This window comes from Echinops telfairi, unplaced genomic scaffold, assembly GCF_000313985.2.
Source record: "Echinops telfairi isolate 266 unplaced genomic scaffold, ASM31398v2 ScPeMD7_23;HRSCAF=83, whole genome shotgun sequence".
NCBI lineage: Eukaryota > Metazoa > Chordata > Mammalia > Afrosoricida > Tenrecidae > Echinops > Echinops telfairi.
Genome location: NW_022103920.1, coordinates 58587856 through 58605134, shown reverse-complemented (window position 1 = coordinate 58605134; position 17279 = coordinate 58587856). Strand labels below are relative to the sequence as shown.

General features: G+C 44.3%; 1 protein-coding gene across 1 annotated transcript; it reads right to left on the bottom strand.

The window, feature by feature from the left end:
* Positions 1-8436: 8436 nt before the first annotated feature.
* On the bottom strand, positions 8437-17273 carry GATAD1 (GATA zinc finger domain containing 1). Its single transcript, XM_045288797.1, has 5 exons — positions 17211-17273; positions 16425-16550; positions 15139-15198; positions 11858-12041; positions 8437-10136 (listed from the first exon to the last, which is right to left on the bottom strand). Exons 1-5 carry the CDS (start codon positions 17226-17228, stop codon positions 9946-9948), a joined length of 579 nt encoding a protein of 192 aa, XP_045144732.1. The 5' UTR covers positions 17229-17273; the 3' UTR covers positions 8437-9945.
* Positions 17274-17279: the final 6 nt, after the last annotated feature.

Genomic DNA, 17279 nt, shown 5'->3' with positions numbered 1-17279 from the left:
TCTGTATATGATTTAACAGTTCATTTCTTGTTATATATCTAATTATCTTTATAAATAAATATATTAAATTATCAGCAATTTGGTTTTATCTCTCTAAAGAACCCTGTCTAACACACCAGCCTTTGAAATTTCTGTGCACTTCTTTTAATTCATCATTTAATTCATTTGCCTTAGCTATGCTATGATTAAGAGGAAGCTTCAGAGTCCCTTCTAACATCCACTTTGATCTCATCTTTTTCTGTCTTTTTAATGACCCTTTGCTTTCTTCGTGGATGATGTTCTTGATGTCTTCCCACAGCTCATCAGGGCTTCTCTCATTAGGGTTCAACGTGTTAGATCTTGAAATCCAGGTGGGATATACTCAGGGTCACATTTTGGGTGACATGAACTTGGTTTAATTTTCTTCAGTTTCAAGGGGAAGTTACATATGAGCAATTGATGTTCTGCTCAACCGTGGACTCCTGGTCTCATTTTAGAGGAGATACTGAGTTGTAGTCCGCTCCATTTCTGCGTATTCCATCTGGAGAATTCCAGATATGCAGTTGCCATTTGTGTTGTTGAAAAATGGTATTTTCATTGAACAAGTCATTAGTCTTGAAAAATTCTATAATGGGATCTCAAGCTTTGTTTCTGTTACCAAGACCATGTTTTCCAACTAGTTCCTTCCTCTTTGTTTCCAACTTTTGTGTTGCAATCACCAATAAAATGCATCTTAATTGCATGGTTGATCAATTTCAGGCTGAAGATGTTAAAATTCTTCAATTTCTGCATCACTAGCTTTAGTGGTTGGTGCATAAATTTGAGTAATGATTGCATTGAGTAGATTTCCTTGTAAATAATGGATGGATACTTGTGTTAGTCTGGGCTGACTAGAGAAGCAAATTCATTGACACTTATATGTGTGTTAGAGAAAGCTTTATATCAAAGAGCAATTGTATGTTGAGAAAACATCCCAGCCCAGTCCAGATCAAGTCCATAAGTCTGATATTAGCCCATATATCCAATACTAGTCCATAAATTCTTCTTTAGACTCAAGCAGCACATGCAATGTTGCTGAATGCAGGAAGATCACAGGCCAGTGGGTGGAAAGTCCTGTAGATCCAATGGTAGTGGAAACATCTCCAGGGCTCTGGCTGCCATCAGCATGGCTCCATGTTGCTTGTCAACAGGGATGTGTAGCAGAGACTGTGTCCCACCTCCAGAGAGGAAGAGAGGAAAACTCCCAGAATTCTTGTGAGAAGGCCACGCCCACAAGGAGGCATCATCAGTCCATCATCTGATTGACAGACTATACTCCACCCCTATAACCTATTTATCAAGTTGACATGAATTGTGTAACTACCACAGACCATCCTTGTCAATTTACACAACTCTTTATAGCCATAAATAATTTTTAAACAAAACAATAATGAAATCCTTTATGTACCTAAAAGAATAGAACTAAAATACATACAATTCAAAATGTGCCAGCCTCATTTAAACATATTTTCCGCGGGGAGGAAACGAGCCAGTCAGGGTGCAGTGTAGCAATGATGAAACATACAACTTTCCTCTAGTTCCTAATGCTCCCTCCTCGCCCCCCCCTCCCCCCCACTATCATGATCACAGTTCTACCTTACAAATCTGGCTAAACCTGAGGATGTACACTGGTACAGATAAGAACTGGAAACACAGGGAATCAAGGGCGGATGATCCTTCAGGACCAGTGGTGAGAGTGGCGATACCAGGAGGGTAGAGGGAGGGTGGGGTAGAAAGGGGGAACTGATTACAAGGAACTACATATAACCTCCTCCCTGGGGGATGGACAACAGAAAAGTAGGTGAAGGGAGACGTTGGACAGTGTAAAATAATGACAAAATAATAATAATTTATAAATTATCAAGGGTTCATGAGGGAGGGGGGAGCAAGGAGGGAGGGAAAAAATGAGCTGATACCAAAGGCTCAAGCAGAAAGCAAATGTTTTGAGAATAATGATAGCAACAAATGTACCAATGTGCTTGACACAATGGATGTATGTATGGATTGTGATAAGAGTTGTATGAGCCCCCAATAAAATGATCTTTTAATAATAATAATAATTAAAGAGACTTCCAGAGACACACACACACAGAACAGAGCATTCTTTGATGAACTAAAGAAGCCCCATCAGTGTAGTGTGTGCCTTAGTCACTATGAAATGTAAAACAACAGGCTACCCAGAGGAAAGCAAGGATGAATGGGAAGATCAGTGTTCTATGAGGGCAACACAGAGCCAAAGCAGCTGAGGAGAGACCGGCCTTGTCCACCAGTGGACGCAGAGAGAAGGCTTCTCTGCAGCCGGTGCCCTGCACGCGGCCTTTCCACCTCCAAACGCCGAGCAGATCACGGTTGCTGCAGCGCTTGTGCGGTTTCTGTTACAGCAACACCAAGACCCTCACCCCAAACTCAACCCACTGCGTCGTCACTCATAGTGACCCTCTGGAGCAGCGGCTCTCAACCTTCCTGATGCCGCGACCCTTTCATGCAGGTCCTCATGTGGTGGTGACCCCCAACCATCAAATAATTTTCTTTGCTACTTCGTAGCTGTAATTTTGCTACTGTTATGCATTGGGTGAGCCCTGTGAAAGGGCTGTTCGACCCCCACGGGTCACGACCCACAGGTTGAGAACTGCTGCTCTAGGGTGAAGAGACTGTGATGCTGTATGTGAGTAGACACCTTCACCTTTCTCCCTCAAACCAGCTGGTAGATTTGAACCAGCAACCTTGTAGTTACCAGCACTAAGACAACCCATTTTTGTCATTTGATTTTAATTTAGTATACCATTTTATTGCCAAGAAGAAATTTAAAAGCTTTTTGTAATGAAAGCTAGCCTTCCTTCCCGATGTAATCCCCATCGTCACTTTTCAACTAAAACTTTCATCAAAATGACACACGTACTTGTTTTGCTTGTTTGTTTGGCCCAGCCATGGGGGCCTGCTAACTGGCTTCACCTCTGTGTCTGGTGCTGAGGCCTACAAGGTGAGCAGTCTGGAAAGAAAGATGGACTTGAAGAGAGGAAGACTCACATCCATCTTTCGGCGAGCGCTACATCCATCTGATTGCTGAGAGGGGAGAGCCACATCCATCTCTTAGCCTCAACCCCCCTATGGAATCTGCTGCCGTCACAGGCTGCATCAGGGACATTCACGCCCAGGTTCTGAGAATCACTAATGGAATATAGAAAATGAACTACTTCAGAGAATTAAGCTTCTCAGTGTTAGGGATTCCATTGTGTCACCTCTAAATTCTGTGTTGTAAACTCTACTATGCCTGTGCTGTCATCCCTTTTGGGAGTAGGGTTTGTTATGATCATGACATTAGTGTTTACTTGGGTCGAATTCCGTCTCTTTTAGATGACGTGGTAGTTGCATACCGTATATACTCAAGTATAAGCTGAGTTTTTCAGCACATTTTTTTTTAATCATCTTACTAGGGGGCTCATACAACTCTTATCACAATCCATACATACATCAATTGTGTAAAGCACATTTGTACATTCATTGCCCTCATCATCCTCAAAACATTTGCTCTCCACTTAAGCCCCTGGCAATAGCTCCTCATGTTTTCCCTCCATCCCCGCTTCCCCCTCCCTCAAGAACCCTTGATAATTTATAAATTATTATTTTGAAATATCTTATACAGTCCAATGTCTCCGTTCACCTACTTTCCTGTTGTCCGTCCTCCAGGGCGGAGGTTATATGTACATCCTTATAATCTGTTCCCCCTCTCTACCCCACCCTCCATCCACCCTCCCGGTATCACCACTCACACCACTGGTCCTGAAGGAATCATCCATCCTGGATTCCCTGTGTTTCTAGTTCCTATCTGTACCAGTGGACATCCTCTGGTCTAGCCAGATTTGTAAGGTAGAATTGGGATCATGATAGTGGGGGGGAAGAAGTATTTAGGAACTAGAGGAAAGTGGTATGTTTCATCGTTGCTACACTGCACCCTGACTGGCTTGTCTCCTCCCATGATCCTTCTACAAGGGGATGTCCAGTTGCCTACAGATGGGTTTTGGATCCCCCCTCAGTACTCCCCCTCATTCACTATGATAGGATTTTTTGTTCTTTGATGCCTGATAACTCATCCCTATGATCACACAGGCTGGTGTGCTTCTTCCATGTGGGCTTTGTTGCTTCCAAGCTAGATGACTGCTTGTTTACTTTCAAGCCTTTAAGACCCCAGACACTATATCTTTTGATAGCCGGGCACCATCAGCTTTCTTCACCACATTTGCTTATGCATCCATTTGTCTTCAGTGATTGCATCAGGGAGTTGAGCACACAATGGTGTGATTTTTTGTTCTTTGATGCCTGATAACTGATCCCTTCGGCACCTCATAATCACACAGACCGGTGTGCTTCTTCCATGTGGGCTTTGTTGCTTCTCAGCTAGATGGCCACTTGTTTACATTCAAGCTTTTAAGACCCCAGATGCTATATCTTTTGATAATCTGGCTCCTTCAGCTTTCTTCACCACATTTGCTTATGCACCCGCTTTGTCTTCAGTGATCGTGTCAGGAAGGTGAGCATCATGGAATGCCAGTTTAATAGAACAAAGTATTCTTGCATTGAGGGAATACTTGAGTGGAGGCCCAATGTCCATCTGCTACCTAAATACTAACCCTATAAATATATGCACATAAATATATTTCCCCATCCTCATATATAAATATATTTACATATGTACATGCCTTTATTTAGACCTCTATAAATGCCCTTGCCTCCTAGCTCTTTCCTCTATGTCCTTTTACTTTCCTTTTGTCCTACTATCATGCTCAGCCTTCATTTGTGTTACTTTCAGCACATTTTTAATGCAGTTTTTCTGGTAAAATTAGGTGCCTCAGTGGATATTTGGGTCGGCTTAATCTGTATATGGTAATATGTTGTCAATTTGAGACTTAAGAGTGAAGGGGTAGAGGTTAGCCTATCAATCAGGCCACAGCTTCATGACCTCATTTGGAGACGCTAAGGTGATAAATAGCTCGCCAGAGCCAAGACACATGCTCACTCCGTGTGAGACATTACTGATGGCGAGCCTGATGGAGCTACACTGATGCAAGCAGAGCCCTGGACCTGGAGGAGCCACATGGAGACCCACGCCAGCATTGAGATGCTTCCACTGTCACTGTATCCACAAAACTTTCTACCCACTGGCCTGTGATCTTTCTGCATTTGGTGTTATCACATGTGTTTCTTGAGTCTGATGAGGAATTTATAGATTGGTATCGGACATATGGGCTGACATCAGATTTATGGACTTGATCTGGACTGGGATGTTTTCTCAATATTCAATTGCTCTTGTATATAAATCTCTTTCATATACACATATGAGTGTCTATGAATTTGTTTATCTAGTCTACCCAGACTAACACACTATGGTACCAGGAGTGGGGTACTAGAGGAAAAAATCATAAAGATGGAGAGTGAATATTCGTTTGACCTCTGCCTCGTTGTAGTTTTTCTTCTGAGGCTAGCCAGAGATCAGATATGTCCATGTGGTTTACTGGAAAGAACATGGGAAGTTAAAGTTTTGATGATTTTGTTTGGTTGTTGTCTTTGGCTATTCTTGTTTGAGATGATGAAAATGAATGCTGTTAATGTCTATTTGAGCTCAGGGGTAGAAATCACCCTTGGATTTCTCAGAAACCATGCTGCTTAGGGAAAATGGCTGACAGAAGGTCAAAATGGCTGACAAAAAGCCTGGCTCTGACTTGATGCTGTCAGAGACCTAATCCCACACTTTGTATCAATGGAATAGTTTAGATAAGGATTCCGAGAAACTAGATAAGGATTGAATTTGACTGTTTTACGAATTGAGATTAGTATGTGAGTAGACTTTATGCTGATTTCTTCTGCTTATTATTGTTCATATAATGATTGATTATTGGGAAGTATGGAAATAGTTTGTAAGCCTTGCCTTCAGCTATTAAAATTTGAATCTTTAAATGGGTTAGGACACGCCTGCAAAGAAGGCTCTGAAAAGATAAGCCGCAGCCAGTACTTTGGAGTACTCAAGACAGTTGCATTCCAAGACACTTGGCTGTTGACAGATTGAAAAACAAAAACAAAACAGAACTCTGGATTTTTGAATTTTGAACTAGTGGTTTACGCTTGAGGCTGGACAAAACCTGGAACTCTGAAGAAAACTCCTATGACTGAACATTAAAGCAAGCCTGTGGGCAGACTGAAATGCTGGCTAGGTGACCACCTGGATCCACTTGTTGAGTGGAAGTGGAAGAAATGTAGTAATAAAAGATGGGTTGAGTCTGGCCACTGACACCCATGGACCTGGTTTACAGGCACTAGAGGAGAAGATGAGAGCAGATTGACTGAAGTTCATTAAAGGGGCTAGGGTTGTTGTGAATTTGTGATGGGGCCCATGGTCTAAAGGCAAGCCAATGAGAACCTTGGGAGGCTAACTGAGGTAGCCCATATTGTGTTGACTAGAACCTGACTAGATGAAGAGATTTCTGAGCCTGTGAACTGGTGCTTATTGATGCTGACTTTATGGATGACCTGTCCTGATTTGACTTTGCTTAAGGATGCCGTCTTCACAAGCTTCCAACTAGAATGAAGAGTCTTCACATCAAAGGTTATGATTGTCTCCTCAGAGCACTGGGTTGATGTAAGTAGGCAGTATAGAAGTTGGATACCCAAAATGGGGCGGATAAAGGTATGAAGTGGTTGGCTTACAAAGTTTCACAGGTGCTGGAATATATTCATAGGAGGAGTATAGGATTAAGGTGGAGGTGTTACTTAACTGCAATTGTTAGGCATAGGATATTTTTGTTTTGTTCACTTATAGAATTTTATGTTTAAATGAGGGTGGCTCATATTAAATGTATGCATTTTAGTTTTATCCTGTTAGGTACAGATATGATTTTATTATTATTTGTTTGAAAATTGTATATGACTAGAGTTGTGTGAAAGTGTCAAATTGACAAGGAGTAGTGGTGTGTGGTAATTATATAACCCGTTGTCAATTTGAGACTAAGAGTGAAGGGGTGGAGTTTAGCTTCTAAATCATGTCACAGCTTCATGACTTCATTTGGAGGCGCTAAGGAGATAAATAGCTCACTGGAGGCTGGACACACGCTCACTTCCTGCGAGACATTACTGACGGCGAGCCTGATGGAGCTACACTGATGCAGCAGAGCCATGGACCTGGAGGAGCCACGTGGAGACCCACGCCAGCGTTGAGATGCTTCTACCGCCACTGGATCCACAACTTTCCACCCACTGGCCTATGATTTTCCTACATTCAGTATCATTGCATGTGTTTTGTGAGTCTGACGAGGAATTTATAGATTGGTATCGGTCATATTGCCTAATATCAGACTTATGGACTTGATCTGGACTGAGCTGGGATGTTTTCTCAGTATTCAATTGCTCTTGTATATAAAGCTTTTTCTTATACACAATATGAGTGTCTATGAATTTGTTTCTCTAATGTACCCGGATGATAGGAAAAATTAAACAGCAGAGATGAGGGGAGATACCAGCACACAGGACCTCCCAGGAGAAGCTTGAAAGCGGCAAGGCCCTTCCTCCAGAGCCCACAGCAAAAACCTTCCCTGCAGCCGGCACCCTGCATCAGACTGCTGAAGTGGGAGGAAGTAAACTCGTTACAGCCGAATTGTGGTATTTCTGGTACAGCGCGCTGGGTAGTTGAGACACTCCACGTGTCTGGTTTTACTTGCAACCACTCCTGTATAGTATTCTATATTTGCTATTCTCTATTGACTGTGGGCTGAAAACCAGTTGTTCATCAGTTGGGCAGTACACTAATTAATTACACAGGTATTGTGGTGGAGTTAAATTTCTTAATATGGTTCTTCTACCCAAGTCTCTAAATCCCACCAAATGCTCTGTGAATAGGGCAGTTGAAACTGAGAGGGGTTGGTCAGTTGGCATTACCATTGCCCTAGCTCCCAGGATGAGCCTGCTCTGAAGCTAGGGCAGGAGAGGAACCTGGAGAGCCTTGGCAGAGCTTGATCAAAAAGCTGGGCCCAGGTGCATCAGACTGGCATGGAGACTCAGGGCAGTGCCAACCCTATGGGGGTATCTTCTCTGGTCCAGCACGATGTGTCTGAGGCACAGAATGGGGTCTGGCCTACATAGGCTAAGTCCAAGGGACCACTGGTGAGAGACTAAGAACCGGTGAAAGGTGTGGCTACCACGTGGCTGAGCAGGTGAAAGCCAGAGGCTTGGCTGCCAGATGAGGCCAAGGAACTGCATCCTTCTTGTGTGCTGTTCTTGATGTGTGGTGATGACCTCTTAACTTCCCTAATAAACCCCATCAATGGTACTGTCAGTGAGTTCTGTGTGGCCATCACAACGATGGCTACGTAGGCCATTTTGGGGGCACAAGGCTCTATTTAAATTGCTTAAATGAAATAAATTCAAAGTAAATACATTGTGAAAAATACACTTTAATCCCAAACTTTTGAACATTAGCATTTAAAAAGTCATTTACAATGGTATTTACAATCACTTTTACAATCTAGCATTTGTGAACATATAGGTAACTACAGAGGAGGAGGAGCCTTTGGGTGGTGCCAACAGTTAATGCTTTGCTGCCATTACCTAAAGGCTGGAAGGTAGAGCCTCACAGAGGAATCCTGGAAGAAAAGCCTGCAGGCCTACTTCCAAGACCCCGAGCGAACTCTGTGTCGCAGTCCCACTCTGACGGGTTTCTGGTTTCCACGTACATAGGTTATGGGGGGCGTATGTCCAGTTGCTCCTTCCCAACACACAACCCCCAATCGTGCGACAAATGGGAACAGTCAAACTGCGCCAGGTCAAAATCAAGAGCAGCTCAGATGGTAACTATGTCCCTCATGTTAAAAAAATTGGTTAAATTTATAAGAGGCAATGTGTGCAACCTCCAAGTCCCTCCACTTTCTAGACTGTTCTCACTCAACTCGCTACACCTACCACGTACGCTAAACCTTTTACGTTCAGATATTGTTTATGGGCTGTTGTTAAGGGTCAGTGGACAACTTGGAGATGAGCTTCTCTAAAGAGATCAGTCCTAAGGAGTTAGCGACCGTTGCCCAACAGTGGTTCCAGAAACCATCGAGTGGGATGTCTGGACACTTCGTTCCCCGGGTGGCTTTAAGAAAGCGGGTGGTTTGTGCTGTGCTGTAGAACCTCACAATTAATTTGGAAGCCTTATTTTGACTAAGCACAGCTGAGCCACAGAATCACTCTAAATACATTTGCTACAGAACAATCAGGGGAAGATTTTAAAAGCCTAACCCCACAACACCATCTACCAATCATTTTCTTTAAGGTTAAAGCAGCATATGATTTTTTTTCTGTAAGAGCATTTTCCAGGTGAGGAAACTAAGGCTTATTTGACTTTATGATACGATTGTTTATTTGATTGTAAGTTCTTGGAGAGAAAGCTAAACTTGTGTGAGTGTGTGTGCGTGCGCGTGTGCATGTACTATCAAAGTTAAACAGCTTTTTCTTAAGATATTACATTTTCTACTTACAATCCAGTCCTAATAAAGTGCAAAGCTGACTTGATGTCTTTGCCCGACGTATAGTCTATGTTCAAGTATTGAGAATCAGAAAGCTAAACTTTTAACATTTTGCTTTTGTGAAAACACTACCCATGTCACAACAGGTTCTAGAGAGTAGGTATGGAGAAAAATGGACATTACCTGCGTTTCTCTAAAAACGACAGGCTTTGCTTGGGAAGATATACATGTGGGTGAAACATTTAACTTCAAAATGTATTTCTTTCTTCTCCATTTGCTTTGCAGGCAACTCATTCTTAACAAACAAGCTCAGGATGACTGGTCAGCAGCACAAACACCTTTCTGAGGTCGCTTTTCCATCTAAGAGTTTCAGTAAGGAACCATGTGCCAGCAAGCTGGTAAGACAACTGGAAACCCGGCTTTACACTTTAAGCTACACGTGGTTGGCAACAGTTTCCTTAATCGTTATTGCAGGGGTAGGTCCAACATGTGTCCATATATAGCCCTTCTCGGGTCTGGTGGGAACGGTGGGGAATGGGGATGACCGCGACTTGAAATATTCAGAAGGCGCATGACAGACAAATTCCAAGTATTCCATCTTCCTGGGCAGATCTTCCTCTGGTCCTGAAAGGCAGTCAATGAAAAGGTCACATATACGCGGTGTTTTTTATGAAACCGTAAATTCCTAGACACTGGGGGGGGTAACAGGCAAGGAGCCCTGGCGGTGTAATTGGTGGAGTTACACACGAGCTAACTACAAGGGCAGCAGTTTGAAACCACCAGGCTCCTGAGGGAGAAGTGAGTCTTTCTACTCTCTGTACAAGTTACCATCTCAGACACCCACGGGGCAGTCCTACCCTGTCTTGTAGGGTCGCTGCTATCAGAGCTGATGACCTGACGTAAATCTTTGAAGTACGTCTTACTCTGAAGTTTACACTCTCCATTAGTGGTTCTCATTTTTTTTAAATTTTAATCTTCTTAAGGAATATAATATTCTCCCCCAAACTCAATACAGAAAAGTAAAATCTAACAATTACATAGTGTTTATCAAGTACCAGGTATTAGACACTTTACATATATCTATGCTTTATATCGTTACACTATCTCTGAAGTGAGAATCATTATTTCTTACATTTGGGAAAGTCAGGTAAGAAAGATAGTAAGGACCTTGCCCAACAGCTAGTGAGTGGCTGGGAGTTTGTGCTTTTAACCACAAACCAGGCTACACAGTCTCCTCTGGAAACCCACCGCCGGGGAGTCCACTCTGACTCACAGTGGCTCTGTCCCACTGAGTGTCTGGGGCCACGTGTCTTTACAGAACCAGAGTGCCCCATCTTTCTCTCATGTGGGTTTAAACTGTCAACTTATCAATTAGCAGCTGCACACTCCTCTGGGCGGGATGCATGTGGGAAATGTGGGGGACTGGGTGGAAGTGGAAGGTGATGCTTGTACAGCACTGCCCATGGAGAGTACATGGGCATCCTGCCCCAGAGAAGAGGTTACCGCAAGTCCACTTTTGTGTGCTCTGCTGTGTCACAGGGAGTGACAGAGGTCGGGTGGCTCTTTAGCACCCAATGAGAACAGCAATGCACTCATAAGGAGTCCCTGAGTGGTGCAAATGCTTAATGAGCTTGGCAACTAACCCAGAGATTGCAGGTTTGAGTCCACCTAGAGGTGCCTTACACTGAGCCCTGGTGGCGTAATGGTGACTCATTGGGCTGCTAAACACAAGACCTGCAGTTTGCAACCACCCTGAGAGAAAGACAAGGCCCTCTCTTGCCGCAGAGTTCCAGTCCTGGACAGCCGCAGGCAGGCAGTCCTACCCTGTTCCATGGGAACAGACGAGATGGCAGCGAGAGGCGCCTTGAAGAAAAACTGGGCCGTCTACTTCTGAAAGATCAGCCACTGAGAACCCCACGGAGCACCGTCTCAGACACACACTGGGTCGCCGAGAGTCAGAACCGGCTTGACAGCAGCAAGTGTCATGTATTTATAAAAAGGAAAGCCAACCCTGAGACTGTAGCTAACTCCACACGTTGGTGAGAATAAACAAACTGGCGGCCACCGAGTGGATTCTGACTCGTCCGACAGGACAGAGTAAATCTTTGAGAGCATAAAGCCTCATGTTTCTCCCCGTGAAAGTAACAGGGGAGCAATATTTGTTTGTTTGCTCATAAGGCAAAGCACAATGCATCCTTGCTGCAGAAAAACTGAAAAATTCAGGATAATGTAAGAAACATGAACACTTCAAATCTCTACTAATCTTCTTAGTACCTGTTTTACACAGCACCAGACTTCATTGTGCGCATGAACCTGTAGCTCAGGTGCCAAGAAACTCAACTCACCTATGATGTATGAGGCGGGGTCAAACTGGTCCCTGGGGCTGGAGAGAGTGGGGATGAGCCAGGTGAGCGCAGCGCTCTTCTCACAGTACTGGTCCTGAATGAAGCCCCGGATCTGCGCGTAGTAGGGCTTGCCATCTTGTTCATCAATCACGGAAACAACGTCTCCAATTTGGTAATACACTCCCTGGGGGAGATAGATGATCATAGTCCAGATTTCAAACAAAAACAGCACCACAGCTGAAGCTAGAAAGCTTCTTAACAGGAAAGCGATGGTTCAAAATGGTCCATAAAGATCTTTGAGAAGGTCTCACAGGCCAATTTTATAAGGCAGTGCCAATTTTCACCTTGATGGAAAAAAAATGCCATTTATGACAACTTGCACCTGGCGAAAATACTTCTTTATTAAAACACTTGGATTGCATATCACAGCAGTACTAGCTCCCCACCCCAATTCTTTTGGCCAGGGATACAGGGAGAGGGTGAGAGAGCTGGGCGTGCCGCGAGGCGGAAGGTGCGCAGACAGGGAGAGGGTGAGAGAGCTGGGCGTGCCGCGAGGCGGAAGGTGCGCAGGCTCTCGCACAGCTCGGAGTCTTTCGGTGCTTGTCTTCAAGAGCAGAGTCGCACGGGCACCCACTGTGCTCTCCCCTCCCCGCTGTCCTTCAGAGAAATGAGAGGTTGCTTGTAGGGCCGCTGAGGTGGCTCGAACCCCAGTGGCCCTGGGCACAACAGAGCCCTGCTGGTCCTTGTTCCCACGCATATGGACATTCAAATGAAAACGGACTAAAAGTTCTTTTAACCTTTTTTTTTGCAAATAGTCAACGTTTATTGAATTTTCCTTAGATCACACAATTTGAATGTCATCTATTTTGTAACAGAACTTGAGTGGTGATGTAACAGTAACTATCTTTTTTTTTTTTTGCTTACTTTTATTGGGGGCCCTCACATCTCTTATCACAATCCATACATTCCTCCAGTGTGTCAAGCACATTTGCACATATGCCGCCATCATCAATTTCAAAGCATTCTCTTCCCACTTGAGCCCGATATCAGCTCCCCATTTCTTCCCCCTCCTCCTCCAGCTACCCTCCCTCAAGAACCCTTGATAAGTTATAGATTATTATTTTCATCTTAATTCCTGCTCCGTCACCCCTCACCCACTTTTCCGTTTTTTGTTCCCCTGGGAAGGGATTATAGGTTGATCCTTGCGATCGATTCCCCCTTTCTCCCCCACCCCCTTCCCCTAATTCCTGGTATCTCTACTCATTATTGGCCCTGAGGGGTTTATCTGTCCTGGATTCCGTGTTGCAGGCTCTTATCTGCAGCAGTGTGCATGCTCTGGTCTAATCCAATTTGTAAGGTAGAACTGAGGTCATGATAGTTCAGGTAAAGAAGCACCAAAGAGCTAGAGGAAAGTTGTGTGCTTCATTGGTGCTATACTGTACCCTAACTAGCTCATCTCTTCCCTGTGACCCCTCTGTGAGGGGATGTCCAATTGTCTACAGATGGGCATTGGGTCTCCACTCCATACCCACCCCCACATTCACCTAGGGTATGATTTTACTCTGGATCTTATATGCCCGATACCTGATCCCATCGACACCTCATGATCGCACAGGCCGGTGTGCTTCTTCCATGTGGGCTTTGTTGCTTCCGAGCTAGATGGTCGCTTGTTTACCTTTAAGCCTTTAAAACCCCAGACACTATATCTTTTGATAGCCAGGCAACATCAGCTTTCTTCACATTTGTTTATGCACCCATTTTGTCTGCAGCAATTTTGTTTTGTGTCGGGAAGGTGAGCATCACAGAATGCCGGACTGTTAGAACAAAGTATTTTGTTGAGGGAGTACTTCAGGTGAGGCCCAATGTCCATTTGCAAACTTAATTCTTAACATATAGCTAGGAGTACATAGTTCTATTCCCCTCTAACTTTAAAGTGTAACTATCATCACTCTTTAGGATACATTTATTTCTATTTTACCATATATTAGAGCTTCAAAAAGTTCATGGACATGGAATTAAAAGATAATGGAATTTTACTTGCACTTTTCCTCAGGCCGTTTTTCATAATGAATAAATAGTTTAACACCAAATGTGCAATAGTGCGAGCCGAGCAGCAGGGCAAAGCCGTGTCTTCCTGGGAGATTCATTCGCACGGCAAGGTTCCCAGCTGGCACCTGTTACTCTTGCTGGTGAGTAGGTTCTGGGTCTTGGCAGCCATGCGTCTGACACACTGCCAGGTGCTGTGCTACCCTCACACTTGTCACGAGGTCGCTGTTCAGCCACTGTGTCAACCCATCCACGGCAGGGTCTTCCTCTTTTCCAGCCCTTCTACTTCACGACCCATGATGTCCTCTTCTCTCCTAATCACATGAGACCAAGTCTTGCCATCCTTGCTTGTAAGAAGCATTCTGACTGTATTTCTACCAGCACAGATGTGGGGGTTCTTTTGACAGTCCAGAGTATTTTCAATACTCTTTGCCAACATGATGATTCAAATGTATCAATCTTCTGTAGTCTTCCTTATTCGTCGTCCGATTTTCACATGCATATGAGACCCTTGCTTGTGCCCAGCACACCCTAGTCCTCAAAGTGACACCCTTGATCTCCAACACTCTGAAGCGGCCTTGTCCAGCAGCTATGCCCAGGGCATCATGGCCTTTGTTTTCTTGACTATTGCCTCCATGAGCGTTGAGTGAGGATCCAAGCACGAGGGAATCCCTGACAAACTTCAATCTTTTCTCTGCTTTTCATTAAGAGCTTTTCCTCCCTCATCACAGACTTCTAGTAGAGGTTAGTCCTTACTCCCACCCTTAATCTTCTCACCTCTGCCTATGGGGACAATATCAGTACTAACTCTGCACAAAGACACGTGGGCCTCCACTTGTCCCTCTTGCCCTTAGATGCCACACGCCAACAAAGGAAGACTGCTTCTTCCCAGCTCCCCAACACACATTTGCATTTCAAGAACAAACCCCCAAACCTGTATTAAAATGTACTCCAGCCCCTTATCCTATTTCAATAAGAAACTTCCCAGCCCACCTCAGTGCCGGATGTTTCCTCACGGCTGCCTAGAAGAGAGCTGCGAAGCATTTCTGAGGAAAATCCCATTATCTTTTAATCCCATTTTCCAACACGCTGTGAAAAGCCCCTTCATAGGTTAGAACAGAAAGCATGATCGTGTCCTTTACCGAGCAGCAGAGATCCCTTTTGGCTCAAGCCGGCCTTCTAACAGCATATTAACCAAGACGCCCAATCTTCCTTCAGCAACTACAGACGTTTACCTTGTAGAAGATGGATTCTGCTGTGATTATGGTAGAAACAGACTCTGGAGCTTTGATGGGCTACGGAAAAAGAAAAGAAAAAACCTGAGCACTGTCAGAGTGCACATGAAAGGCGTCTTCCAGCCATCGAGCAGAGTTCTTTAGCATGAGAAATACTAATAGCAGGTAATATGTTGTCAAACTCAAACTCACTGTCGTCGCGTCTCTGCTGTAGGCTGGAGCAGAACTGCTGCTGTGCGGTTCTGAGGCTGACTCTACAGGAAGAGAGAGCTTCTCTTTCTCCTAGTGAGTGGTTTTCAACAGCTAACCTGTGGTTCGCGGCCCAACCTGTACCCTACTGTGCTACCCCGGCTCTCTGTTCCAACATGGGGGGAGGGGACAAAGAACAAATGTCTCATTTTAGGAAAAGTCAATTTAAAAAAACACAGTTTTCAAAGTAAATTATATCAAGATTAATTAGAGAGGATTTCTCTCAGTAAAGACCTGCCCGTCACCCTGAATGGGCCTGAGGTCTTCTGATCTCAGCAGCAGAGCGGTGTCAGGCCTGGTTAGGGCCTGGATGGGTGCGCAGGGCCCCTCTCTGCTTTATAAAGGGATGCCCCCAACTTCAGAAAGGCCTGGCCGGTGAGTGAAGCATGATAGTGAGAGGTCTGGGTTTTAATCTATAATGCATTATACACACGAAGCTCCCGCCCTTGTGCTTACCAATGTGTTTTCTACAACCTCCAGTACAGGTCTTTCAACAATTCATTTTCTTACCGCAGAAGAGGAGGTAAAGACAGATTCGGTAACATTTTTCTTCCATAGCCATCAGATACATCATCATAAATCAGTAAAATGTATTTTCTGCGGCCATAGTAAAAAATATACAAGCAAATGAGTGCACACAACCAGACTCATTTTTACTTAGGGCTTTAAGGAATAAAGGGAAAAAGGGTGGGGGTGGGGTGGGGTACTTTTTGGTTTTGTTTAAGTATCTATCTATGCCAAACACCTCAATTCTTTTACATAAAAACTCAATAGGCACAAGCTTTATATTTCCTCTACACTCTTTCATATTTTTCAGGGGGAAAATGGAAGGCTGTCAGAGAAATGGTGTTCATTTTATCAACCGTTAAATCTTCAGGAACTCAGTGGACTCCTGTTGAGTTTCCAGGATTCTCCAGAAAGGTCCCTAAACGCAGTCAAGGCTCACAGTGAGCAATGAAGGCGGTGGCTAGACACACCACACATGCAACGGAATTCCATGGAATTACAGTAAAAGAGGCTGCCCACAATCATCTTACATTTTTTAACTTAAAAATATGTCTTCTCCCTTTTCCTTTGGTGGAAACTTTCTTTTCAGCAGCTGGAGCAGACTTATATTTAGTATTTCTGAGCCGAGCGGACCTCCTGTGAATTTCCTGCTTGCTCTGTTATTATAGAGAGTTAAAGAAGAAGAGTAAGAAATAAACACGAAGGTTGCGAACCCCAAACATCTTAGAAGAATCCCAGAGTAGACATTTACAAAGATATTTTAAAAATCAAGAGTACTCCTTTTCTTCCGTTTAAGGAAAAACAAAACTGGCTAACTACACTGGGGACCAAAGAAAAGACAGAGGGGCCTAGGCAAGCATTCCCCCACCCACCCCAAGACTCCAAGCTCACTGCCATTAGTCAGACTCAAAAGCATTACTTGAGCTTAACACACAGGCAGGAGCAGGGGCAGATCTAGGCCCAGGCCAGAACTATCTACGTATTTGTGGTGTTGCTAACACAGAGAAACACTTAACATACTCCCAATGTCAGGAACGTTTGTGGCACTCCCTACAATATTTATGCTGCCCCTTACAAGAAAGACGTAACAATCTTAATAATACAACATACAGAGAAAGTACTTTTATTAACGGGAAAGGAGGTCTAGGGCACTCAACATAGGCAGCACGACCTCATTCTCGTCTCTAGGTAAGCATGTGTATACTACGATGTCCGCATGCACCCCAAAATACTACTTATTACGGGGGGGGGGGGGTTTCCGAAGGGCGTACTTGGAATTTCTCACAATAAGCAAAGATACTTAGAACAGGCAATACCAATGGAGGTCTTTTCATCTGGGGGTGTGAAGGGGGCGGTCCGGCCCAGTAGGGGCGTCGCGATCCGGG